This window comes from Melozone crissalis, unplaced genomic scaffold (genome assembly GCF_028551555.1).
Source record: "Melozone crissalis strain CALT ecotype California unplaced genomic scaffold, PUWL_Pcris_2 ptg000016l_1, whole genome shotgun sequence".
Taxonomy (NCBI): domain Eukaryota; kingdom Metazoa; phylum Chordata; class Aves; order Passeriformes; family Passerellidae; genus Melozone; species Melozone crissalis.
In genome coordinates, this window is record NW_026535794.1 from 42,125,097 (window position 1) to 42,152,490 (window position 27,394).

Below are 27,394 nucleotides of genomic sequence, written 5' to 3' on the forward strand. Positions count from 1 at the left end.
AGAACGGAAGTCTGACATGACCAGAATTGCTACTTTGTCACTCAGGAGTTTGTCAATATGGCCCGATGACAGTTTCTTTGTCTTTCACTTCCCATATTTCAAAATTAATGCCTTCTCTGCATAAGTCCTAAGTCTTATAAATTCTACAATTGTCTTAATTAAAGTTATGTTTGACCATGCCCTTCATCCATTCACTCATTCATTTATAGCCATTAAAAAAAATTAAAATGTCAAGCAGAACAAGTATGATATGCTAGGAAGTGGAACATGTTGCCTTCTGAATTCTTAGAAGGGAAGGGTCAAACACTGTATTAAAAAAGTATTTCAACTGGGTTTGCTTCCACTAATAAGAGCATTTATTAGACTAATAACTATAACATGTCCATATAATTATACAGTATTACAATAATTTATTATTAGTTCCCTATTCAAAAGACTAAGAAAAAGCAGTGACTATGCTTTAAGGAGTGATAAAATGCTGGTAGTATAGCAGGACATGAAAATGCTCTACCACTAGAGCTTGTCAACAAACAACAGCAGCTTAACAGGTCTCCCATGAGAAAAACTGACATTTCACCAGTGTAACAGATTTGAGGTAATAAAAATTTTTTAAAAAATTTTAAAAGCCACACATAATTATCAGAAGCACATGATACGAACATTTCCCACATAATTTGCTCACCTCACTGGATTAAAGAATTTTAATTTTCCCATTTCAAGGCAAATTAATCATTTCCTTATTCGCCAGTGGAAATGAATACTTTAGTAAGTAAATAATAAAAAATAAACCACATCTCTATGCATTTCATCATTCAATTACACATCATAACATGGTGCACTGCTCCTTAAAGCTGTCACTTGGATGCAAACCTGCAACACCCAAAATTATGCTCCCAACAGAAAAAAACACCTCAAAACAAGTTTCTCCTTTTCTTCCCTTATTCTGAACACATCTCACAAAACAACTATCTGAACCCATGTTTTCACTATTTTGTAATCCAAATAAATTTTCAGTGTAGGATTGCAAAATCTTTCCATTGTGTAATGCATTCCTAGCGATTTGAATATTCCTTACACCCTTCTTTCCCACTTAAGTCAGTTTTCGGGACCAGATTTTGTACAACTTCCAGTTTGAATCCATAATGTGACAGAGGTTTTTTATAGACATTTACAGCTGGACAACTACAGTCCCAGTCAAATCTTCAATTTCTGACACAATCTTCTGGAAGAACCTCAAGTCTTTTGGAAAGCAGCTTTGTATTAATCATGTCCTTGGGTTCATAAAGGTAGCCAGTGCTGGAGTCCATGCTTCATAGCTGGACCCTGTCTAATCCCAGGTTTTATGTTTAAAATTGTATGGATGAAAAATATTGCACACTAGCACAGGCAACTCCTGCTGACTGACTACAAAAATCTTCCAATTTTCCATAATTTCCAAAACAAAATTGTTTTCACTATATCATGACCTAACACAGCAAGTACTTCTGGATGGAGAGGGATGCTGGGTTGCTTCTACAGCAGGCTAGCTTTGTTTCACCTTTTTGGAGATTTTTTTCCCCAGTTACTTGACTCACCGATGCATAGAGGAACTTTTCTTTCTAAAACACCACTTTAGGTCTTCTGCAGACATCTTTTCTCCTAAACCAATTTCACAATAAATACTTTATGATCTGCTTTTTATTTTGCTTTAGCCATAAAAATGCAAATTGTTTAAATAACATACATTTATTTGAAACAGGACAGTATTCACTCAGACTTAAAAGACCCTGACAGGCACACACTGGCATAGTCCCAGTTCATGCATTTTCCCTTCTCAGACTACTGAACTCATCATTCCAGACAATGTGACAAATACTATGATCTACTCAATACTTCAGCACCAAATTAACTCAAGTACAGAAGCAGCTCACAACAGAGGAATTTCACTACCTTCTTCTTCAACCACTGTTCTTAACATTTCTGAGTTTGCAAACATGTTTTCCCTTCACTCCATTCCAATCTCCCCTCAGTCACTACCAACACATATTCTTCACTGATTCCATAACCCTCTAAAGGAAGATTTTCAAGAATAAGAAAATCAAACTATTCTGTAATTTTCTTCCTTTTTTAGAAGTAGTTTAAAAATATATAAGAACTGTAGGATATAAAGTAAATTACTTGTCAAACAAAAGCAATATTTATGGCTCCTGAAACTGAGTAAGATGTCACACAGAAATGTTTCATTTTTAGGAAACTGTATCTTATTAGGACATCCTGTACACCATATTCATACAAGAGCTTATTTTTTTCCATTTTTACTTTGATCCATAAAACTAATGGAATTATCCAAGCCAGTAAAGATAAAGCATAGGACGCACACACTCCACAGCCAAGGACCTAATTATTAAAATTTATCTCCAAAGTTGTCATTTAAAGACTGATAATCAGGAGAACATGCTCACATTTCAGTAGTTCTACCACCCTGTGTGCACTGAGGTTCCTCAATTTATCATTTTTTAACATAGGAAAGTGTAAGAATCACAGTATTCTTTAAAACCTTTACTGACTTCAAGCATCTCTATATGAAAACTGAATTTCTAGAACAGTAATTTTTCAGCATGACTGGAATTCAGTCATGATGAACTACAATTTGCTTGATACTTTTAGAGGTGTTCTGCATCTAAAACGCAGTTAGGAAACAGAGGAAGTATTATCCACAGCTATCAGATGAATGGTTCATTTTTGCTGATCAGGCCTTTCATGATTTTAACATCTGCAGAATTCGCACACAAATAAAATATTAAGAGAAATCTCCTTTCCTGTCTTGTCAAGTCCCAGCAAGCCCTCTTTATGAACCAGAAGGTCACTTCTTTCTCAGTAAAGAAACAATTGCTGCTGACCAGCTCATCAGGTCATCAACCTCTGCTTGCAATGCCAATTATTTTCAACTGTCTGAACTTCTCTGCAGTGACGAATGGATATGTTGCCCAGATTTTACAGAAAAAGAGACTACAGCAAGGATAAACATTAAAAATTGCTCAGGGGTTGCTTTTTAGGAAAGAGGGAGGAAGAATAGGCCTAAAAATAACACATCCATTTGTACCCATCAGGCTTTGAATTCATAGAGAATTGTGGAGAAGTACATTCATCGTACTAATCCATGCTTCAGTACAACACGGCCATGCTGAGAGGTTGCAATTGCAATTTTGGGACAAACATAAACAAAAGGTACACAGTTGAGTTTGATACCATTAACAGCACCTACTGCTCACAGGTCATCACACTGCCTGGCTACCAGTAATCCTTGCCACCTTCCTTTTCCTTGTTCCAAATTCACTACTACTTAACAATTAAGCAGACTGAAATTCTCATATTGCAGGTCAAGGTAAAATTGATATAACTGGAGGAATAAACAGGCTGCTGTAATTTGAATTCTGGAAATGTTATTATCCTTGATTCAGGTCACAGATTGAAAACAGAGCTTCCAGGCAGGAAAACATGCTCTCCTTCATAAGAAAAACAATGAAGACCCAAACCAAAACAAGAACCAAGTACTTACATGTCACTTCTAATGATCTGCATGTAATGAAAGGATGGTAACCTTTAGAAAGACACAGTTCTATGAGATTCTAAAACAAGATCAAGGAAAATACATGAGAAAATTAGTTGTACACACACCAACTTCATTCCCCATCAGAGGGGAAGGCAGTGCTCTGTGTGACACAAAGCTCAGCAGCTAAATCAGTTCTCACTGAAGCCAAGCCCACAGGAGCTGTCCACAATCACTTGGACACCAAAAGGAAGGAATCTGTCTGGTCCATCTTCTCCCAGTCCCACCTTTCTACTTTATCCAGGAGCAAGGCTTTGCTCCTTTGAGAAAGTAAAATTACAGAAACCTACTTTGCAGCCTGTATGGATAACTGCTTCTCTGCTCCAAGTCTAAGTGCAGCATTGTTCTGTCACAACTAGCAATAAAAATCCCACCAGTAAACAAGGCAGCTATCAGAAATCAAATGCTTCACTTTCTTCTGGCATCCCTACATCTTGCTAAATTGGGCTTTACATTCAGATGTTTAGCTTTCACCTAGTCATCCTCAAGAGGATGCAAAGAAGTAGAATGCAAGTAGTTAGTCAAGGAATATTCTAGTTGCAAAGTACCTTAAGAATACCCAGAGAAACAACTGTTAGAAGACCTTACTAGCAAACTTTGTGAGAGTCAGTAAGTAAATGACAAAAAATAATTTGCTTTTATTTTTGTAACAAATCACTAAGACAATCCAAAAGCAAAAACATACAAAAAACCCCCCAAACCTAAATACTGGGGGTAAGGGCAACACACACACACTAAAAATCAGGGAAAAAAAAATCTGAGTTTCTTCCCCAAAATAAACAAAATATATGTATATGTAATGAGACAATCAATTACACCTAGCTTGTGAAAGAAGCTTTTACATACTAATATTTGTAAATCCCTCTAGTCACATTAGCAGTTATCAAAACAGCTGCTGAGCAAACAGCTGCATTACCACACAGCTCCAAACACCTCCCAAAATTACACCAGCTATGGAAGGAATCTTATAGCCCAACCAAAATTTGCAAGCAATACAGAAATATTCGACCTTCTGAAAAAACATGTCACTTTTTTGCTTGACATTTTCTGTAATAACATTTCAAAAGATCTGACAGGTTTGGCAAGCACACTTCACATCAAAAATCACCTGCTGCTTAGCATCCATTCATCTTTCATTAAATACTTATAAAAATACAGAATTAAATAAACACCTTAGAAGTTGGCCTGACATACCAAAAAATACAATTCTCCAATAAACTAAATACCAAATCTGAAGGAAAGTAATCAAAAAGAAGGCAGCACTGAAGGCAGCCACTGGGAAGGCAGCTGCTTAGAGCACTAATGAGTCCAACAGTGACTGACACTACCATGTATTATTCTTTCAACATTCTCTCCTTTAAGTAGGGATATGCACACACACACAGAACACACTTCCAAGATGGCAATATATGAAGACAAATCAATAATGAAGTGATATTTGACCAAGGGCAGTATTTTATGGAGATTTCTGTCTGCTACCTGTCACATCCTGGAGGAGACTTCACAGATTGACTAGAGAAGATGTGACCTTTGCTTGGTCTTTCTGCTACTTGCTTTTACAACATCCACAAATGACTCAAATATATTTATTTGACAGCTTGGTTCTCATGAAATATAATGAGAGACTTGCAGCAAATTAGCCACCTAACATAATGTCCCCATAATAAACAGTCTCAGAGCCTGGAATTACCATGGAACAGAGTTTAAAGAAAACCACATCCCACTGAATTCATGTGAGTCAGTCAGGCCTAAATCACAGTTCTATCTCAAAATACTATCATCTGTAATCCAATTTCTTTACAATTTGCAGCTATTGAATTTTAGCAATCCCAAACACAAACACCTCTGAAAAAGGCTGCTGAACAGAAAACTTATATTTGGTTGAAATATGCCCACAACCCTCTCCTTCACCTCAGCAACTAGAGCCTGCCCTCTGAACTACTGTACTCGCAGGTCATAAAATGTATGAAGGAAGCAGTAAAACCTCACAGAGTCACACACCCTGTGTCCAGCACACACTATCTTCCACTGATCCTAAGCTTTATTATCACTTCCCTCTTATGACGTACCAGTGATGAACTGAACCCTTATTGCAGAGGTGAAGTTGGTTTACGTTCCCCTGACTTGCACCTCCCAACTCTTCCCCTCTCTTCTCCAACAACTACTGTTATTGAATATTATGTCCCATCTAGGAGAAGCACCTTCATACATCTGTAGATTTTTGGAGCTCTCTTCTGCTGCCAAAAATTACAGACTGTATACAGAAAAGCACTCAGCTACGAGAAAACCTGCATGACCCCAACTTTTTATGCCAGACTCGATGCTAGTTAGGATTTCACCTGGAGATAAAATACTTTCAGGGACTGAAATATTTATGAAACAAACAACAAAGGCACAAAGGAGTGACCCTGGACAAGAGCACAAATACTGACACTGAGAAGGAGACAAGGACTGGATGACAAACCAGGAGATGGCCTAACACCTCCAGGCATGAATATCAAGCAAACTATTCAGGTAATCAGGCCACAAAACAGACAGCAAAGACTGCAAATAGAAGTAGCTCAAATTACAGGACTACTCTAGCTTCAATTAGAGTAGCTGTAGAGTAGTTCAGCTACTTTCAAGTACTGCTGTTTGTTCAATTTAACAATGAGAGTACAGAAATTAGGAGTATCATTCAAGTCGTGTCTTAAGCCAATTACAGAGACAAAAGGAGTCTGTTATCTCAGCCCAAACTATTTGGATTCAGCGTTAAAAGCCAGGGAAATTATCTATGTAGGTAAACTCTAATGTTCCTCACAGGTGAATATAGTCCCATACTCAACAATAACAGCCTGTAGTGCTAAGTTAGGAATCTTCAGGGAGTTGACCTGCACATAAATAAAAAGGACTAAATGTCAATGCAAGCAAAATGGCCATTGGAGTTCTTTCAAATTCATTTTTACTGCTTACTGGAAACCAAGGTTGCTTTTACACACAATGCAAAACCTCAGAGGAAAGACATGCAACTCTACTAAAAATTCTATTCTAACTGCACTATTTTGTACATAGTAATTATTGAACTAAATAGCTAAATCACTGAACTATCTTCACCATTAATTCTCTTTGCCCTCATTTTTTATTTTTGAACATGAAATATAAGGTTTAGATAGGATTCATAAACAGTCTTAATAAAAAGATGTCACCAACCTACAAGTTTTCAACAGAAACATGTTGCTGAAAATTAATTAGAACAGTCACATGTCATGATTCATTGAGACAGAACATCAGTTTTACTACAACCACTCTGCTACCAACAAGCAAGAAACAATCTAGAGAGGAAATGAAGTGGAGGGATGAAGGAGCAGACAAGCAGAACAGTTTGGCAATGGCATGTGCCAAAAGGTTTTCATTAAATCTACCTAAAACTAAATAAACAGAAGTCTGAAGAATCATTTGACACTGCAGTCTAAAAAAGCACTTTAATAGCTAGACTTCCAACCACCATTCAGAGCAAAACACTCTTCTGCACCAGATTATATGTACATTAGGCTAATTATTAGGTTAGTGAAAATTGAGGGCTTTTGCTACTTCCCACCAATTTCAGAGCTATTTAATTCTGTTCAAGTTACTGATATGAAATTCTAAAGAATGTGACACTCCCCTGGAAACTAAAACCCTTTCAAAAACTATATTTAATCTTATTTACATTTTCTATAATCTCCATGGATGAAGACTTAGGAAATCAGCACAGACATCCTCTTATCATTGCTTCCATTCTATGTGAACAATTCCATTCCAAAACTACTTTACTGAAGAAAATACGTGAAGTAGACTTGATATTTCTCAATATATGATCAGTTAACTAAAATGAAGGGGTGAAAAAGAAAGTTAAACTTAAGATATGAGTCCAACTTATATCTCCAAACTCCAAGCACTTAATTTAGGCTGAAACATGTTTACACCACAGTCCACAGCAATGGTGCCAAATAAACTGCAACCATTCCTCAAAAATCTCAATGAAGTGTTACATCACATAATTGGGCAAAGTGAAAAAGGCAGCCCTTAAAAAGCACAAGTGAAATCAGTTGTAAATTCTCTCTCTCCCTCCTCAAGTAAAAATTACTGGCTTGCTCTTTAAAAACCTAGTTTAGCTGAACCAGCCTCTCCTATTTGATGTCATGCAGAGCTCCTGCTCTGTCACCTTCCCTGCTCTGTCCCCATCACTGCCCAGCAGCAGCACACAGCAACACATCCCAGTACAGCACCAACCCAGGAATGAGAGCTGGATTCAGGAGCTGGATTCAGAATAACACAGCTAGGTCAGTCTTTGGGCAGAAGTGAAACCTTGCAGAGCCATGCATACAGCAGGGAAGGAAAAAAAAAACAACCCCAATTTCTCTGCAACTACAAACATCACATGGAAACCACTGGACTGTCAGTATTTCCAGCTGCAGGTCTGTGTGGATACTTGATCCCAGGCCGTAATTTAGTACAGGCTAAGAAGCTCCAGGTCTCATGCCCTGTGGTGAACCTGTGAGCTGGAAAGCTCCTGGCTCAGGTATAAGTGAGTGAAGGTGCCTCAGGAAAAGTATTTCTAAAGGTGGATCAAAAACCAAAAAAGCAAGGAATCAAAGTACATAACAACAGCTAAAATGAAGACACCCATCTGGTATACACTATTGCCAAGCAGCCAGCAACTTCACTGCATAAATATTCCTATCAGGATGGATCCAACTGGAGCTGTCCCTGAACTGCAGCTGAAGTGCCAGGTGACTCTCCCCTTGAGCAGGGATGCCTCTCAAGGTTTAAGATTCCTTACTTGACCAAGAGATCCCTCCTTACACAAAGCAGAGACATCCCTTACGTGTGACAGATTCTTGGAGACAGAATGATAGCATGCTGAGTTAACTCTAATGAAACATTGCCAAGTCACATAGCTGCCTAATATTATTATAGATATTGTACAGATAAACCCATTACAGATCAATTTTTGTGCAAGTCTGAGACTAAGATTGGATCCAGCTCCACATATTCTCCATAAGGAGTTAAGAAAGCAAAGGGGGTTCTCCCTGAATGCTGTGACATAACATGAGGGTCCTCATTTCTCTTTGCATCTCTGGTCTACATGTGAATCATTCCAACTTGATTCCATTTCAACTTTCCTGTGTATATTTCTTCCATTCAGTAATTAATAAGATGAACTTTGCCATCAAGCTTATTGAACCTTGTCAAACCTTTTTTAATTCCATCAAATTCATTTAACTCTGTCAATTTATTATTTTGCCTCAGTTAAACATATTGCTGCTTCTCTCTTTTGAATGAGGTATATTTTCTACTCACCCACAACAAGGTCACATGCATTTGTGATCGTACATAGCAGTCCTGACTTGACAGCACAGAGAAACTCACTTGCTGCCCCATTACCAACTTTCAACTACCCAAAACTCCTGGCAAGAAAGCTTTTACTCAATTATGTGCAACTACTTTTTCCCAGGCTGAAAACAGAGCCTGCCCCACAATAACAACTACTTCACTAAGAATCTTAGTCAAAAAACCTGATAGTAAGAACAATTTACACCACTCAGTCCTGCCAAAATAATTTCTGCTGTGCTCACATTTTAAAATTACAAAACTCCTTTTTTCAGGAGCCTCCTACATTACACTACATATGTTTCTGTCAAATCTCTTGTTGCATCTCACTGAATGACTGAGAAGAGTCATAGTGGCTGATCAGCTGGCAGGAACTTTCAAATAAACTTTGATGCCATTCTTAATACAAAAGCAATCAGTCTGTTCTGCAAAGGTCAAACTCACTAGTAACTTTTTTAAAGCTTACAAATTCTGATGTCATTCCTATGGTTACGATCACGCTACTATTAAAAACAATTTGGGAATTTCTGATCTAATCCACCCTCCCACACAAAAGTAACTCCTTTGTCATGACTGAAACTATGAACTTTTGAGCTATGAACAGCTATGAACCTTCAAAAGGAAAGTTTAGATTCTTCCCTTTTGAAATAAAATAGTACATGGGTATTGAAGAAATTAGGCCACTAATGACAATATTATAGCAAAATCAAATTATTTTAAACATGCTGACAATGTCTCTGCTTATCAATGGCATAAGGCAGAATGAACGGCCTGGAAAAGATAAAACTATGGAACAATGAACTAACTTAATGAAACAAATAAAACATCTCTTAGAGTCTGCTTCTAGTTCAGCTTCAGGTGTTTATAGTCTCTCAGGTCAGGCTTGTGCTCTCCCCTTTAGGTAAAGGTAAAAACCTTGCTTAAATGTAGCAGAACAGCAGGCTTTTTTCCACATGACAGATTGTAACATCAAGCTGTGAGATATCTATTAGACTTGAAGTTTAATGGTTCTAGTAACAGCTGAAACCCCAAATCTTACTTTTAGTGCCTGAACATTTAGGTTACATTTCAAACTTTTTCATGAAACTCCACAATTATAATAATGAAATGCTACAGGGAGATTTGGAAGAAGGAAAGTTACTTTAGCATAACCATTTCCTCAACTAGCAGACATAAGCTGTATGTTTCCCTTCAGTTACCAGAAGTCCACAGCTTTAAAAAAAAGAAGCAAGTAAAATTACTCAACCACACTAAGTTCTCTTCAGTAATGACCTAGAATTTATTTCAATGTCTTTCCTGCAAGTGTGGTTTAAAGACTTCTTCCATCCAGCTTTTTTCCTTGTCCCTAATTATGATTAAAAAATCAATGGTGTGTTAAGTACTTCTCTACTTCTCCACTTGTCTGTAGCCCTTTTTTAGTTTATCAAATTTTATCAACTGTTTGCAAACAATCTCAATAGATGTTGCTCCTTAGCTGATAGTTTCTCTTACCTGACACCACAAGCAGACAACATATGATTTATTTCCACTTCTTCCTCCCCAAAAAAACAAAAAACCTCCTCTTGCTCACTGTATCTGAGATATCCAGATTACAATCAGAAACGCTCAAGTAAAAAAAGGGTAGGGTAAAAAGGGTAGGGTAGAAAAAAAAAGAGAGAGTGGAGAGAAGTCCAAAAAGAAGCATTTCAACTGAAAATTCGAACTACAGAGAGATGTATTTTTTTTAACAGCCATTTCAAAAACTCACTATTTCTCAAAATAAAACATTGTAAAGCAGCATTCATTCACTTTATGGAGCACAAGCTGTTAAGTCTCTTTCTTACCAGAGATTTGACATTTGAAGGTGACCCCTGCTCTGCAGTGCTCTTTGGTACCCTACTACCTGCCTTCACCAGGCTCCTCAGTACTCACACTGGTCCTGCACTGCAGCATTTGACAAGGTACTTTCTCTGCTTTTCATTTCATTTTGAGCACTGAGAAGCAAACAGCGTGATAAAAGAACAGTGTAAAAAAAAAAAAAAAAAACCACAAAACTAACCTACACACAAAAAAAACACAATCAAACACCAAAACACCCACAAATTAGTTGGAGGAAAGACTTAACAGCAGACTAAAACACCAGCAACACTTTTAGGCATATTCTTAAACTCCTCTAAGAGTAAACCTCATGCTTGCTGTTAGAACTGCAGTAGCCAGCTTGCCTCCTATGCAGTCTCTGAAAGAATGAAAAAGCAGATAACACACAAAAACAATTTCAGGAAAAAATTTCTATGGCAGGGATTTCAAGAAGCTGAACATTTTCCTGTGAAGGAAAAGACAAAAGGCAGTTTGATTTTTTTCCTTCAATAGTATGTTATGACACAATTTAAGTGAACCTTTGAACCCACTGCTGGCACGTGTACGGAAAGGAGGTACAAGGGGAGTGCATTAATCAACTCACAAGTGTAAAATACTCCTATAAACAGAAGATATCCATCCAAGAATCCAAGTACCTAACAGAAGACAACACCACCAACAAACCAGAATGTAAGCACAAAACAAACACAGGTAATAAATAAATAAATAGCCAGAGCAGAAATCATTTTCACATTTCCAGAAGCAAGTTAATTTTATAATTCTATTCATTTTCTGTTAAAAAGCAGGCAATTCAGCATTCTAATAATTAAATCCAGTTGAAGGAATTATTCAATGAAAGATAAAACTCAACATGAGAGTTCAGAGTAGGTATTTTCAGTCTCTCAGACATCTGTTCCTGGTGTCCTGACACCATCACAAGTAAAAAATATCTGTGAGAAACTGCACTATATTTTTGCCTATACCAGCTGCTTTCTCTATTACCAGAGACAGTTCCACTAAGCTTTCCAGCTCCCTCAGTTGAGACACCCATTTCCACCTCTTGTGCTCAATCTGTTCAAGTGCCACTTTCGAAAAATCAATTTTTAGGGGGAATAAAACCTACAAAAAGCATCATGTCATTAGCCACCTCTCTGGAACCTAAGGTCACAGCTCATCTACCTCTAATTTTTAGCACCTGTAATATTTTCATATCTGATCTCCTTACTTTCAAATGTTTTCTTCTCCTCAGTCCATCTCTTATAGCACTACTCCCCCCTATACTTGCTGTCACAGTATCAAAAAGCAAGATCGAATAAATGGGAAAGAGAGAGATCCTCAGAACATGGAAAGGAGGACAGACAGATTCATATCATTTATCTGATCCTGCAGAAAAGCTTAATATTGCACTGCCAACCTGTTTGTTCAGCTCAAGGAGCAAGACTGCAGCTGGCAGCTGCTCAGCTCTTCTCCTCAAGGCTTTAATTCCTCCATTTAAAAACTAGCATAGAGAAAAGATAAGAACCTAAGTGATGAGCAGTTGTAAGCTGCTCCAGTCTGCTTAGACAGCCCAGCTATTTTCTGCAGCTCATCTCTCAACTCAGGGATTCCCACTAGAAACCCCATGCCCAAGGAGCAGCCACCTAAGCCTCCCACCAGTTTGCACAGCCATCTGACCTCTCTAAAAAAGGGGTCAAAGCCCAAGGAGACACTTCCAATACTTCTCCCTCACAGACAGGAGCACAGTGTGCTACAGGAAACCCTGAGATACATTTGAATAATCTGCCAGCCTTTTGGTTCAGAGCACAGCAAAACTACAGTATCTGTCACAGGACTTCCTTTGGCCAACAGCATTTAAAGCACTGAATGAAGCAAGCCAAGCCATGCTTGCCATCTACCCTTTGGGCCCAGGGGATGTGAATCAGCTCAGAACAGCTGAAAGCTCTCAGCAGTGAGCTCAGAGGCACAGATGAACCCCAGGCTGAGCACACCAGAGCAGCCAGCACAAACCACCACAGCAAAACACTCCTGAGCATGGGGAATGTGGGCATCACCTGCCCACACCCACTGAGCAGCACGGGGTATGGGCATAAAGGCTGGGAAAGCACTGGAAAGCTGCAGAACCAAATTAGCAGTTTGAGCCCCTGACCCCCTGGCAAGGACAGAGCAGCTGAACGTGGCTGTCACAGCCCACAGGTTATCTATCAACTGCTCACTGCAACCCATCCTCACATTTGTGAGCTCTGCTTTAACATACTGGCTGTTCTCACAGCTTCTTATGACTATCAACTCTAAATTAGTATCTTAATTAGAAAAGAAGGATAAGTGCACCAGTGCTTTTCCCAGCATAATTAGATTTTCACTAGGGTTTTTACTATCAATGTGTAACAAATGGGGGGAAAACTGGCAGTCCTGTTACCAAGATATTTAATGACAGAAGAAAAACAAGGAATTAGAAGTTTCTGGTGTTCCAGTCTCTGGATGTGTTTTTCTCATCCAGGAGCAGAGACTCAACTAGACAGAACTACTCCCAGAGCAGGTGCCCCAGCTTTCACTTCTAGGGAAAATTATCAATTTTCCCCTAACCAGTGCAATTTGGGACTTGGGAAGAGAAGAGATAATTCTGAAATAAGCCTCAATAGCATGTTTGGATTAAAGTGGCCTCCCAGAGAGAAAAGAAGGAACAGAAAAGAAAAATATGAACTACACATTTTATCAGCAGCCTCCAGATCCCTTGTACTATCTCCCTGATGATGACTTCACTTGGCACAGTAAAGTGCATTCCATACTGGGTGGGGAACAATTGCAGATACACTGCACAATGCCTGGTAAGTATTAAATGTATACACAGGCTTAACTGGACAGGACTTGCATCAGCATCAATTATAAATGTAGTTTTTACAAACAGAATATGGAATCACAGACATGACTTAAGATGTTCAAAATACCTTGAAAACAACAAAAGAGAACACAGGTACTGGCAACAGAAGGGTAGGTAGAGAAGCATAGCATGATTACACAGTTAATTTTTTTTATATTGAATTTTACATAGTGATCTACAAAAGGAAGTAACTGTATTAATAAAGACTGCCATACTATGAAAGATTCTTTTTTTTCTCAGTACATGTTATGTTAAGAACTGGTAAGCACTTCATTTATGTTTTTGAAATGACAGAAAAAGTTTCAAATATATTCTAGACTACTCGTAGTTTGTTTTCAGATCCATTAGATTTCAATTTGACATCTTTTCAATATTCAGAAGCGACTTTGTTGAAGTCAACTTTTTAAGAACAAGATCCTGTCAAAGAAGGATACTGACTGTACTGTATTACAATAATGCAATGCAATGAGGTTCAAAGCATAACCACATCCTATCCGTGGATATTATTGCATAAATTTTCAATTAGCTGCCTTGAGTCAGCAGAGTTCTACTGAGGTTGTATCACAGTTCACCGACTTCTCTGCCAGACCTTCAGAGTTCATCCTTGTTTTGCAATGCCCTGTCCTCAGCAAGAATCATTGCCAGGAGATAGAAACTCTTCACTGTTACTTTCTAGACTGCAGCTAAAAACATCAAGAAATAAAAAACCTCAAGAAATAATAATCTTCCTGTAAACTAAAAAATTAATGTTTAGATTTGAAAACCATCTTGCAATCAATCAATGAGAGTCATTTTTAGACCTCGCCATTACACCAGGAAAAGAAAAACACTATGTATTTATAACCTAGCAATTGTTTAATGAGGAAAGATGCGGTCAGTTAGAGATCCAGCATCTCTTACTCTAACCTCAAGAATGTTAAGCATCACATCTGATGCTTCAAATTTCGTGAAGTACCTGTGGTGTTTTCAGATGAAAGATAAAAACTTTAAAAAAAACCTTTGGGTTTCTTAAGAAAACACTATCACCCCAAAATATGGTGTTAAAAGTTTAAAGAATAGAACAGTTGTGCTACAAACCCGTTTCAGTAAGTATTTTATTTTTATTGAGCAATGCACTGCAATACCGACAAAAACATAAGGTCATGGATACAAGGGTTTTTTTCCTTTTACCATTTCTAACAAAACAGAAAGTGAAATAGTTTGAAACACCTTTTATTAGAAGAGTACTTATCTTCATCAGTCTAGGTCACCAGAGTTATATTACCTATACAAAGCTCCTGTATTCAAGAATCTGGCTTTCTGATACCTGCCTCACATTCATTTAGCTATTTTTGGCTTGTGGACATATCTACATTACTCATGTAATTTATGTGCAAGATAGTCATAGTAATAAAATCTGATTACCACCAGCAAAAGGGAAACCAGCAAAAGGGAAAAATTTTAGAGGTCATTTCCAGGAGACAAAGATACATACCTGATGCCAGGAGACACCAGTCCTCAAGCCAATTCTTCATTCCTCCATTCCACTCTGTACTTCTTATATAATTAAGAGAGGGTATATTCTCTATAGCTGTTCTAGACACAAAGTATTATCACATATTCTAAGTGAATACATAAAATACCAGATACTTTCTAGCAGACAAACTGCTTCTGAATACATCTATTTCAACAATAATTTTTGTGCAAGTTGATGGAATAAAACATCTGGTTTTAAATTTGCTCTGGTTATAGGAGCTGTTATTTTCACTTTCAAAATGCAGATAATTTATCATCTAGATTCTCAAACTTGAACCACATGAATGTTGGCATTTCTCCCACTGTAAGTTACATTGAAAATACTATTTCACTTGCAAAACCTGTTGAACAAGAAATATTCATTTCACTGCCATATACAAGGGGCTGAGAACTCATCTATGTTATCTTAATGCCATTTTTGTAAAATGCATATACTTCTTATATTTAGGGAGAGGAACACAGAGAAGAAAAAAAAAAGCAAAGGCAAGGTAAGGTCTTACTTCGGCAATTTCTTAAGTCCTCAATTTTATGCCTTCCCTTCTGTTCATTCTTCCTAGCATTTGAAATTTTTCTTTTTATCCACAATGTAAAAAGTTCTCAGTTGGGAAGAATGAACATATTCGATGCAGCATTTTCTTTACACATCATATGGGACATAACACAATATACAAAGTAAGAATCTCGATAACAAGATCAGCATGCTAGTTTCCTTCCAGCTCTTCTGCACCCAGCTTGTTCAAACAAAGCTTTGCAGAAATCAGACCTTTCTTACATCATCTCAGAATAGCTGGAACTTTTCAACTTTCTCTGCCAATATTTCACAATCCAACAGTGTTTTCCTTGCCGTTACTAGTAGGAGTATTAAATCATGGACTGAAATGAGAAGTTTAATTTTTCATGTTTGGTCTTTATCCTGTCAGCTGACATGCAGCAATCTTTAACAAGTATCTTGTCAACACTGCCTCTTAGAAACCTATGTATAGAGTCCACAGAACCCATAAGAGGGTGGTTTCATCAACATGTTGCAAGATATGCAGAGCATTAGCCTTGATCCTTCTGACGAAAGAGTATTTAGATTGGTGAGCAAACATGACTTCTGAAGACCTTTATACATTAGGCTGCTGCTTTGTACACACATATAATATAATATATAGATATTTCTAGAAATACTGTTCCCCAAAAATCCAGATCATCAGTGTTCCAATCAAAAATGCAAAAACAATACTTATAACCTTTAGCAAGAAAATAATCATCACATATGCCTGAATTCCCACATAATCAATACTGTGTTTAAAAGGGCAAAGGTAAGTCAGGCATGTTAATATATATCCAGGTGGATACTGTCAGCAGCTTCTTCTGACTGCTGTTCACATCAGTCCTCTACTTACCTGAAATTAGCTCTGCTATGGAAGATGGCAAAGGGAAGAAAGCAAAACCAGAAAAATCCTCACTACACACTCTGCAATTTAAAAAACACTACTTTCCTCACTACTTCTTGTGTGCCATTCTTAATGGCAGTATTAAAATGTATAAATAAGAGCAAATTCTCTCACCTGGGTTTTCAAGACTTCATTCTGAATTCATGTTATACAACTTTCAGACTTTATTTTTAAAGAAGTAAAGGTCTAGCCTTGTGCTGTCCTCAGCTGAGCATCTACTTCTGTCTCACCTCTGTTTCTTCCCTTACACAGAATCATAGAATGATTTGGGTTGGAAGGGACCTTAAAGATCATCCAGTTCCAACCCCCCTGCCATTGTGGGGGACACCTTTCACTAGAGCAAGTTGTTCAAAGCCCCATCCAGCCTGGCCTTGAACACTTCCAGGGATGGGGCATCCACAACTTCCCTGGGTAACCTGTGCCAGTGCTTGTCAGTCTCACAGTAAAGAATTTCTTCCCAATATCTCATCTAAACCTACTCTCTTTCAGTGTGAAACTCTTTCCTCTTGTCCTGTTACTGCAGTGTGCTTTGCCTTCATCAATCCATCCTCCTGGTGCTTTAACCTCTTTTCTAAAACTCTCCAGCCATTCTACTCTTTTCTTTCTTCCCTTGTTTTATAGCCAAACTATCGCTTCCTTCTACTTGCATAATAAAAATAGGATGAATTTCATACACTAACACAATGTAAAACAAAGCTCACTAAGCTGGTAAGATAAAACAGGAGAAAAGCAGAGAAGCGAAGAAAGTAGAGACAAAACCCACGCTACACTTTATGATGTGGAAGGCAAACCTTTCAGCTAAAAAACAACCAAAATAAAAACACCAAAACCAAACCAACCAACCAAAAATGCCAAATGCTTGATGTTTGCAGCAGTAAATAACTTGTTTTGCTCCTCCACTGTGCTGGTTTGGGCTGGGATAAAGTTAATTTGTCTACACCTTGGGACCTTCTTCATTATTAAGTTAATTATTTTCCTCCTATCACCATGATAAAAGCACTACACAGAAACTTGACACAACTCCAAATAATGGCAACAGAGAAGAAAATGGGCCTTTTCCTCTCTTCTTCCCTCCTCTTTTTTTTTTTTTTATTTAATAAATTCAAGCACACAAATAGCAGAATGTCTGGTCTTGCCTGCATTTGCTTAAACAAGTCTCCTTTTACTAGGAAGATTTTCTCCATATTCCAAGGCTGGAAAAACACACACACCTTTCTCCAGCTGAGGTTAAACACACTACTCTGACTGCAGTGTGCAGATTTCCTCACAGTGCGTGTGCCCCACCTCAATGAAAGATGTAGCATCCAACACAGCTGCAAGTGGAATGTGGCTCACAATTCTGTATGTAAGATAAACACTGAAGCTCTATCAACACACAGCCCCACCCTACATTTATGTACTTCCTGCCTCACCACTATTCTTGACTGTGCTCCAAGTCCATTCTCAAGCAAATCAATTTATTGCACAAAAAAATCTTGTAAACCTGACTAGAGGCACACTATACAAGGCACAGCTCTTAGCCCTGTAACAGATAACCCCTGAAAGGCTGTGAGGTTGAAAAAAGCCATTTCCTCAGTCACTGAGAAATATGTACTTGATACATGAACTTGCAGTACTAACTTACTGAAAATCACAATAAAAATAGTCATTTAGGGATTTCAACTTAGAACCACCCAACTGACAGCCTAAGATCTTTTCAGTCAAGTACTTCTTCAGGCACCTACAAATGCTGATACCCAACAGCAACCACACTTAGCCTGCAGGAAGGTCCTAAACAAGCACCAAGCATTTAGCAATTAGTACTACACATCAGTGTATCCCTGTCTTTTATTTTGAAGACTCATACTCCACATCTCACTGCAATTTCAACAAAAAAACACCACCAATAAAACTGTTAGGTTACACCACGCATGTAGTGAATGACAAAAAAAGGTTAAGGTTCATCAATACTTGGTGCATCCAGATGCTCTTCATCAAAAACAATGGGCAAGCACCCAAACCACAGAAAATTACACATTAAATGCACTGAAAAACGGTTAAAAGATGGGAGTTAGCCTCAAAATATAACTAAATGAGGTTATTTGAGTGAATGTATTTCTAATAGGGTATTCTGGCAATCAGCACTCGGCTTTGGAGTGCTTAGCAATGACCTACATGGGAGGAAAAATTTCCATAAAGATTGCTGATGATATGAAAATAGGCTATCATCAGCCAACATCATGCTTTCCAATACTGTCAAAATAAAATTATATATCTAGTGACAAAAAAAGTCATAATTACAAGATACAGGATTCACCTGGAAAAGAAATGACTCATAAAAATTCAGGGTAAGGAAAACCTACTGATTATTTTGGTCAAATAATTCTTCCAACTAATAATAACTTTCCTCAACTATATTTTAAAATTATTGTCTTCCTAAACAAATAATTAACTGCTATTCCCCCCCCTCAAAAAACAGGGCCTGCATGCACCATGAGAAAGCCCAAGAAAGATCACTGGGGATATGCAAAAACATGCTAACTGTGGAGAGAGCAGTCTGCAGGTTGTCAGCTCTCACAGCAATCCTCCCCAACACCTTCCCAGACAAACAAAAAAAGGGTAGTGAAGTGCTACCCTTCATTCTGACACTTCTGGCACTCGCTTGGGTAGTACTATGCCATATGTTCCTGGATCAAGTAGTATACTGGATACCAGGAGAAAATGGCATAACAAGCACCAGGATGCTGCAGCTTCAGTAAATAGGAAATAGCAAGAGTGTGGGTATGGAGATATCTGTCAGGAGAACCCAAGCAGCACCAGGGAACATGAGGTCTCAGTGTTGCCTGTAATCAGACTAACAATAAAACTTAAGAGGCAAAACTAACCACTTAATTTTTAAAAAATAACCAACAAAGATCAAAAAAGCTGATGGTCCTTTAACTTTTTAAGCAGGGAATAAATATTGAGTTGGAGCAAACAGAATGCATTATCCTTGTATTTGATCCCAAGTGCAACTACAACTGAATGCGTACACAGTTCTGGTGTCCCATGTAAATAAAAACTTTGAAACACTGAATAACCATCAGGACTATCATAAATTACTGCAGTTACTGGGAGAGCTGACTTGTGACTGGGACTGTAACTGAGTGACTGGAAGCACAGCAAGAAAACTCCATTGGTCTACATACTCCAAACTCAGACAAAAGATAACCACTTAGTCTGCCCAAAAATAATGAATGGAGAGCCCAAACATGATACAAGGTATCTTCAGTCCAGCGTCATGAGCTTCAGTGAAGAGTTAAAGGCTGATAAAAAACTGCCTGTTGTACTTAGTGTGTAAGTAGTAATTAACTCTGGGCTAATTGTTCCCATGGCTGTGATGAAGAATCCTCCTTTATCACCAGAAGATAAATCCTCAGATCAATATCCAAAGAGAAACACAAGCCTAGATGCAACAGAAACCATGGCAAATACTATGGCTTGTGCCATACAACTGAGTAGTAAAGAATCTCTGCCTTCAGCTTTAAATTACCTACAAATTAAATGCTATCTTGGACAGATAGCAGCAGCAGCATTTAGACAGCATTTACAGCAACGCTTTTATATGCAACAGTTAAGTACAAGGCAAACTTTGTCTCTCTGGATTGCATTCCAAAAAGTAATCAAACATCTCAGGAAGATATCCACAAAACCCTCCAAGATCTAAAGCACAGTGTCAAGATACTTGTAAAAACAGCTGCATTAGTTTATTATATGCAAACAAACTGCATTTTTCAATGAACCAAGTTCACTATTTTTGTTTCATCATTCATTATAATACATATTTAACAAATATAGTTGTACATTAAATAGCCATTGTCATGGCAATTTTTAGCAACTTTTTCACTTTAAAAGTTCAGTCTTTTAAATATATAATAAAGAACAAAGAGTATTAAGTGAATCTAAGGACCAAATAGACTCTTACTGAACAACTGGTTTCAAATATAAAATGACTGGGGAAAACTTTTGAATACTTATATACTCAAAGTTATTCCAGGCACATTACTTAGTTTAACCTACTGTCACTTCTCCTACATTAACAAAATCCATATTCATAAATCGGTGGGGCTTTATAAATGAGCCAGCAAGTGCATGTGTGCTCCCTCTAACCACACTTATCATTGCCTTGCTAAGCACAGAAATCACCACTGAAAAAAGCTAGCAGCAAAATGAGGCAGTGATAACAAAACCCAGAGAAGGGCAAATGCCTGCTTCAGTGCCAGTGCCAACTGCCACTTCTCTGCACTGCCTGAGAGCTAAGTGTGACATCTGGGTGAAAGGAAGACCACACTCTATTTAGACTGTCACTTCATTCCCTCTGGTAGGAGACTGCTGCTCAGCTCTGAAGAGCACTCTGAAGAGCAAATCCCAAATATACTCTCTGAGTGAAAATGCCCGAGTCTCATCTGTTTCAAACAGACTTTTCCTACATTATCATCAAGCATCTTCTGCATTAGGTTATTATCCATTATATGAATTTATCCTCTGCATAGGCACAAGCAGCCCCAGCTTGTGATACAAGCAGCTGAGGAACAAAGAGCTTGGGTTACCTTACCTGCCTGGGGACAAGAGAAATGTCCATGGCAGTTCTCCAACCAGAATCCACACCCCCACAATGCAAACCAATTCCTTAACCACAAGGCCCTCCTTTTCAATTCTAGCCTGAGGTTCCAAGTTGCCTTCTTCCAAATGTTCCCTGCAAGCACTACTGAAGAGCAGAGAATGATGGATTTCTCAGCCTCTCTCTTACCTTGTTAAAATTCTTTCTCTGACTTTGCTGTTGGAAATGCCTTCTCCATTCTCCCAACAGATATGGTTTAGAGGCAACAGCAAAAACTATTCAAACTAATCAACCACCTGTCATTATACCAGTGAGGTTTAATCAGCCAGTAACTAAACAAAGAGAAGGTACACCTTAACTTAAATCTTCCTACAAAGAAACTAGGGATATACATTTTAAAAGGTTTATTTATTTCTTTTTCATTTCATTTGTTTTTTAAGTGAGCATTAATGATCCTTAAGGGAGAAAAGTTCCAGCAGCAAAAAAGTGAAAGAAGGAGAGGAAGAAAAAAGAAAGGTTACATTTCAATGTGATTATTTTTGCTACATAGATTTTAGGATTAAGAAAACAGATTAGTGCCTTAATCCAAAACAGAACTTACTACTAACTGACTTTTTGGCATTTTAAATGCCAAGTTTATTTAAGACTAATGACATACATCTTGATTTAAATATTGTAAAATATGCAGCTACTGAGTGTTTAGCACAGGAAACATCATTTGTTCCAGAGAACTAATATAAATTGGGTTTTAGTAGATTTCTTCCTTTTCACATTGCCTCCTCCTACAAAGAGAGCCTACAAATGAAGGGACAACACAGTCTCCAGTAAAATCTATTTTGCAAGTAAAATTTTTAATAAAATGTTAGCATATAGTATAAAAACACCTTGACAATTTTAAGGTTTACACAATTGCTAACAAATTATAAGCAAGGCTCCAAAATTCAAGCAGGAGATGCAGAACAATAGAAGAAACAGAATATATTGTATCTCCAGCTCCTTAAAAGGGAGTCTCCCTGTTCACAGACTCTGCAAATAAATCCTGGAGGGTGTTACAACACTACACAAAGCCCTGGATAGACATGCCGCAGAATCACACTAAGATGAAAAAATATGCAGTGGAGGAACTGGTGTTAATCTAATTCCAGTAAGAACACAAAAAATTCCCATTTCAGCAAACTTCACAAACATTAAATTAATTGTGTGGCTATTTTCTCCTTCTCAGATACAGTCTACTGTTAGGCTATTTCATATGGCTAAAATGACTTATTAGGAGCGTGGCTTATTTTTATACTAAAAAACCCCAGTTTATTTCTCTAGGACAGATTTCCCCCTCAGCAGCTATACAGGTCTACCACAGTCATTTGGTTTGTTCAGTAACCATATACTGGTTTTTTTATACTGGAAAAATGCCCCAATTCATTGCTCAAACAACTTGACTGGTACCATTGAAGAATACTACATTAGTATTATATATAGTATATACTATACTGAAGAATATTAAGAATACCAGAGGTGCTAACTACCCCAAAACTCCACAAGCAGATGTGTCAATCACAAAACTCTGTGAAAGACTAGTTAGCTGATTCAGAAAGAGGGAGAGGGAGGTTATTACTGTGTTTGAAGGTACCTTCATCGATTCTTCTAGGTCACAATCTATTTTTCCGGAATATACATTTAAATTTTTAAAAATAATAGTAATAAAAATATTACACACAGATTTTTGTGCTACAGCAGAATACACTGTTGACACATTTTGACAGCGTATGTAAAAAACCCTCCCAATAAGAGTTGCAGTCAGAGCAGCACAAGCTCTGGGAGCCAGTGAAATCAGCTCCTAAAGTGGCACTAAACTCTGATAGCTGCCTCCTGCTTGGGACACTGGTAATAAGAAAGGGCTTTTCTCTTGTGGCAACTGCTCTGTGCAACTACACAAGAAAAGAGATTACACCACTGCACTGGAGAGCCTGATAAAGATCCTGAGTGCAAAAAATCCCCAGACTGCCCCAAAGTACACTTTCTGTTGACCTACAGGGAATGCAGCTAATCCTCAAAAGAAGTCTGGTGGTGCCCAAGCACAAGAAGTCAGGCATGATTCATGCAGGCTGGTAACACAATACATTTCCCAACTGAGAGAGGAAACAGGAGTAGGCCAAAATAATGTCTAAAAAAACACCTGGGCTACAGAGCAACTTACACAAAGTAGTTCAGCTGCGAAAAGCGACAACATCCATGAGCCAGGGCTCCATTTATTGTTGTTACAAACCCAGATTTTAGTCCCAGCTCAAATGCAGATGATCCAGGACTTTACACACGCTTGCAGGATAAAACCCTACAAGTGCAAGCACTAAGTATTTTCAGGGGAAAAAGCGGAGAGGGGGATGCAGACACCATGAATTTCCCATTACCTTGGCAAATGGGGGTTTTAAGATTTTTTTACATTTTGCCAGTCTACTCAAAAGACAGGACAGTAACGTCACAGGCAATAAGTATTTCTACAATTTCAAATTAATTTATGAAAAATAGGTCTTGCATGACATGAGATGACACTACAGAGACATATTTGTCCATCAAATCCACATAACTCCTGCTTAAAATACAAGCTCTACCCTCCCATACACGTGTAACAAGTAAATCCCAATAGAAATTATTTGTAACAGTACTTCAATTGAGAACACAGTTACTTGTAATTTCATAGTAAAGACAGCCAGATGCCCTACTGTCTCAGACCAGACAAGTGTTCTTATGTCAAAGAGTCTGTTTCAGATTAAGCTCCACTCCCTGTATCCATACCTAAATAAATCCACAGAAAGTTACAGACTCAAGTGGAGACACGGCAAATGCCCAGGCCCCTTGACACCTTTCTCACACAACAAACTGCCTCAAAAAAACAAAACAAAAACCACTGTTTCCTTCTGTTTGTCATAAAGGTGAGGAATTACCTCGCTAATTTCCAGATCAGGTTGTTCCTGATCTGCTTGAGCAGAATAAATGGATTTCTTTAGTAACAAACAATAAACACTTGGAAATTCTCAAAATAAGAAGTAATGCAGCTATCCAGATTGACTGATTCTGAGGCCTTCAATTACTTCAGTTAATGCTTATAAATGAAGCGCTATGCTTCAGTAATCATATGCAGTTCCCTCATCCACAATCAGACTATCTTGCATATGCCTGCTAAAGGAACATTTATTCAGAAGTGACACTACTTTATTATAATTCAAATTACAGTAATTGCTTCAGACTTGTAAAGGCTACTGTGCACACTAAGTGTTGGATAACCTAGGAAAGCCTTTCAACTTCAATACCACACGGCAAGAGCTAACATTAACTACATTTAAATTATTCAGGCTAATGGATAAGGAGCTTTAAAGAAGAACATTCCAAATCCACAATAAGTGAACTCTGTCAGTTTTCACTTTATTTTCCCATTTTATTTATATTCATGCCATCTGGTTGTATTGATCATGCAGTTGAACAATCTTGTGTTTTTTCAAATGAAGTAAATGCAAAACTAATTTGTCTGCTAACAAACACGCTGCAAGTGCCAGCTACAAAGTCACTTACAGACTGTTACAGAATGAGCTCCAATTCACAGTAAACACATTCCATAACAAATGGAATAACAGAAGGCCAAACGGACAGCCATGCTCAAAACCATGGATCACTATTCATTTATTGAACATTATATAATAAGATCAACTTCTGTGAGCCTCAAGTTTCAACTCATGTGTTTCGAACTTGTATCAGATTCCAAATCCCAAACCACAGCTACACATATCAACAGAATAGACTAAGTGAGCAAACTAAAAAAGTTACTTATCCTAAAAGCTGTCTCATGATAAACCACTTGCTCAAAAAGCCAGACTTACAGAAAATAAAACTGGCAATTGACAAAGCACAATAAAGCAGTATTTAAAAAGACTGCTGGAAGTAAACTATCATTAATTTCCAAGTGCTATGGTAGAACTGTTTAAGTGAAATTTGTCTTTTTTCCATCATGCTTTCAGGTAAAATTTCTTGGGCATGCACAGATTATGCACACTATTTCCAGCTATTAGCCTTATCAAATATTTAATGTTTCCAAACACAAAAAACAGGCAGCTTTAGACCCAAAGATTTCTAAGCAATTACCTCTCTTTTGCAATTCCAGATGACAACCCTTAAAATCACACACAGTAAAAGAAGATACTGTCTCTATAAAAAGAGATGGAAGTGTCAGGGGAAAAAAAGGGAGTAAGGGGGCTTTTAATTGAGTCATGGATTTCAGTCCTACATTTTAGGTATCAAAATGTGTTTGTTTCTTAAATAAAACTACAGGAGGACCATATACCAACAAATAGATAAAAGTCTAATGTGCATCTAGAACAGAACTACAGTAACCAAATGGCAGCAAAAAAGGCCTTCTCTATGTTTCTGCTGAAGCAGTCAAGCTTAATGGAGATGCATGTCTCCAGTTCATACCAAGTTTTTTAATTTATAGCTGCTACACCTACGCATGGCCTCCAGTGTATGGAATTAGACCAGCTCCTGAAATTCTCCAGGAAGTACAGATGCAGTAGTCCTAGCACTGATTTAGCCACACACGATTCAGCACCAGAGCATCACTGGCATTTATGCAACTCTGTCACTTATAAATGCTTTAAATTTACTGTCAGAACATCAAGATTCCAGCCATTCCCACACCCTTATTGCTTGTAATCACCTAATATAAGCAACAGCAAGTTTTAGTCTTTTTGTTTCCTTAAAGGTCTGTGCAGAGCTTTATAACTAGTCCAATACTTGTTCTCTCTATAGCATCTTCTCTTTAAAATCACCACAGTGTTGCTTTATATTGAGAAGTTGCGTTTTGGACACACATCTTTGTCCATCCATTAAGACGACAAAGTTAAACAACAAAAAGTGAAACATCACAGGAAATCTCTTTTCTTTCAACAGATCCCAACACAGCCCTATTAATTCCACAGTCTGGCTCCAACTCTGTAAAAATTTTACACTACACAACTAGACCAAAACCAGACCCTCCTCGGGACTTCCACAGATGCAAGTCAGCCTGTCCACACCCAACAAATTGCAGGACTTGGGCCTGTCACCGTATCAGCATAAATTAGGGCTTGTCAAACAGGTAGGACATAGCAACAGAAGTTATTTTATTGAACGCAAAGGTAACTGTTTCCGCTGTCCCACCTCATAGCGACAAAAACAATAGTAATAATCACAAGCATGACATTTTCCCCTCTTTATTTTGGGATGCTCTCAGTTTTTCATTCTTGCGTTATCCAAGCTAACTTCACAGCAGATGGATACTAACGTGATAGAAAAAGGAGCTTAAAAGCGGAGCCCCGTCATGCAGGGACAGCAGTATAGCAGCATGTGCAGCCTCAGCCCTCCCCTGCCCCCGCCCGCACCTGGGCGGCCGCGCCGGGGGCCAGCGCTCCGACCCTGCGCCGGGCCACGTCCCCGCCCGCCCCGATGCCAAACTCGGCCGGGGAAATAAACAAGTCCAGCAAAAGGAAGGAGAGCGGGCGCAGAGGGGAGCGGAGCCCGGCCTCGGGACGCGGCGGCCGGTGAGGGTTGGGGTCGGCTCGGGCGGCAGCGCCGGTTGCCCGGGCACCATCTTGGGGGCTGCCGGGGGCGAGGACGCGGCCCCGCAGCGCCGCCGGGGGCCGGCCCGGCGCTTTACCTGCTCTGCCAGCCCTGCAGGAGGTTCGTGTATTTGCTGAGCGTCCCTTCCAGCACCGGCTCCCGCCGCCTGCCGCCGCCGCCGGGCGCCTGCGCGCCCCCCGGGCTGGCCGCCGCCGAGCCGGGGCTGCTGCTGCCGCCGCCCCCGCCTCCATCCAGCCTGCCCGCGGCCGCCGCCCGGCCCGGGAGCCCGCGGCTGGCGGAGGAGGACGAGGGGGACGAGCCCGCCGACGTGGGGCGGCTGCTGCTGCGGCTGCTGCTGTTGCTGCCGCCGCCTTCGCCCGCCGCTTTCTCCATGGAGCCCCGCGGCGGAGGCTGCCCGTCCGCTCCGGCCCCGGCTGCCGCCCGTGCCCGGCAAAGCCCTGACTCACAGGCGGCGCGGAGAGGGGCGGCGCCCGGGGGAGAAGGGGCTGGGCCGCGGCGGGCGAGTGAACCGCCGCGCCGCCTCCTCCTCGCCAGGCGTTGCGGGGAGCTGGGCGGCGGTCGGTGCCCCGAGGCTCCGCGGGGTCCCGCCCGCCGCCCCCCCG

General features: G+C 39.2%; 1 protein-coding gene across 1 annotated transcript in view; it reads right to left on the reverse strand.

Moving 5' to 3' along the window:
- OSBPL10 (oxysterol binding protein like 10) overlaps positions 1–27,164 on the reverse strand; it is a 111,829-nt gene extending 84,665 nt beyond the window's left edge. Inside the window, exon 1 of the mRNA XM_054273535.1 lies at positions 26,869–27,164. Within this exon, the coding sequence (XP_054129510.1) occupies positions 26,869–27,164 (296 nt within the window). The remainder of the gene's footprint in view (positions 1–26,868) is intronic.
- Between the last annotated feature and the right edge of the window lie 230 nt (positions 27,165–27,394).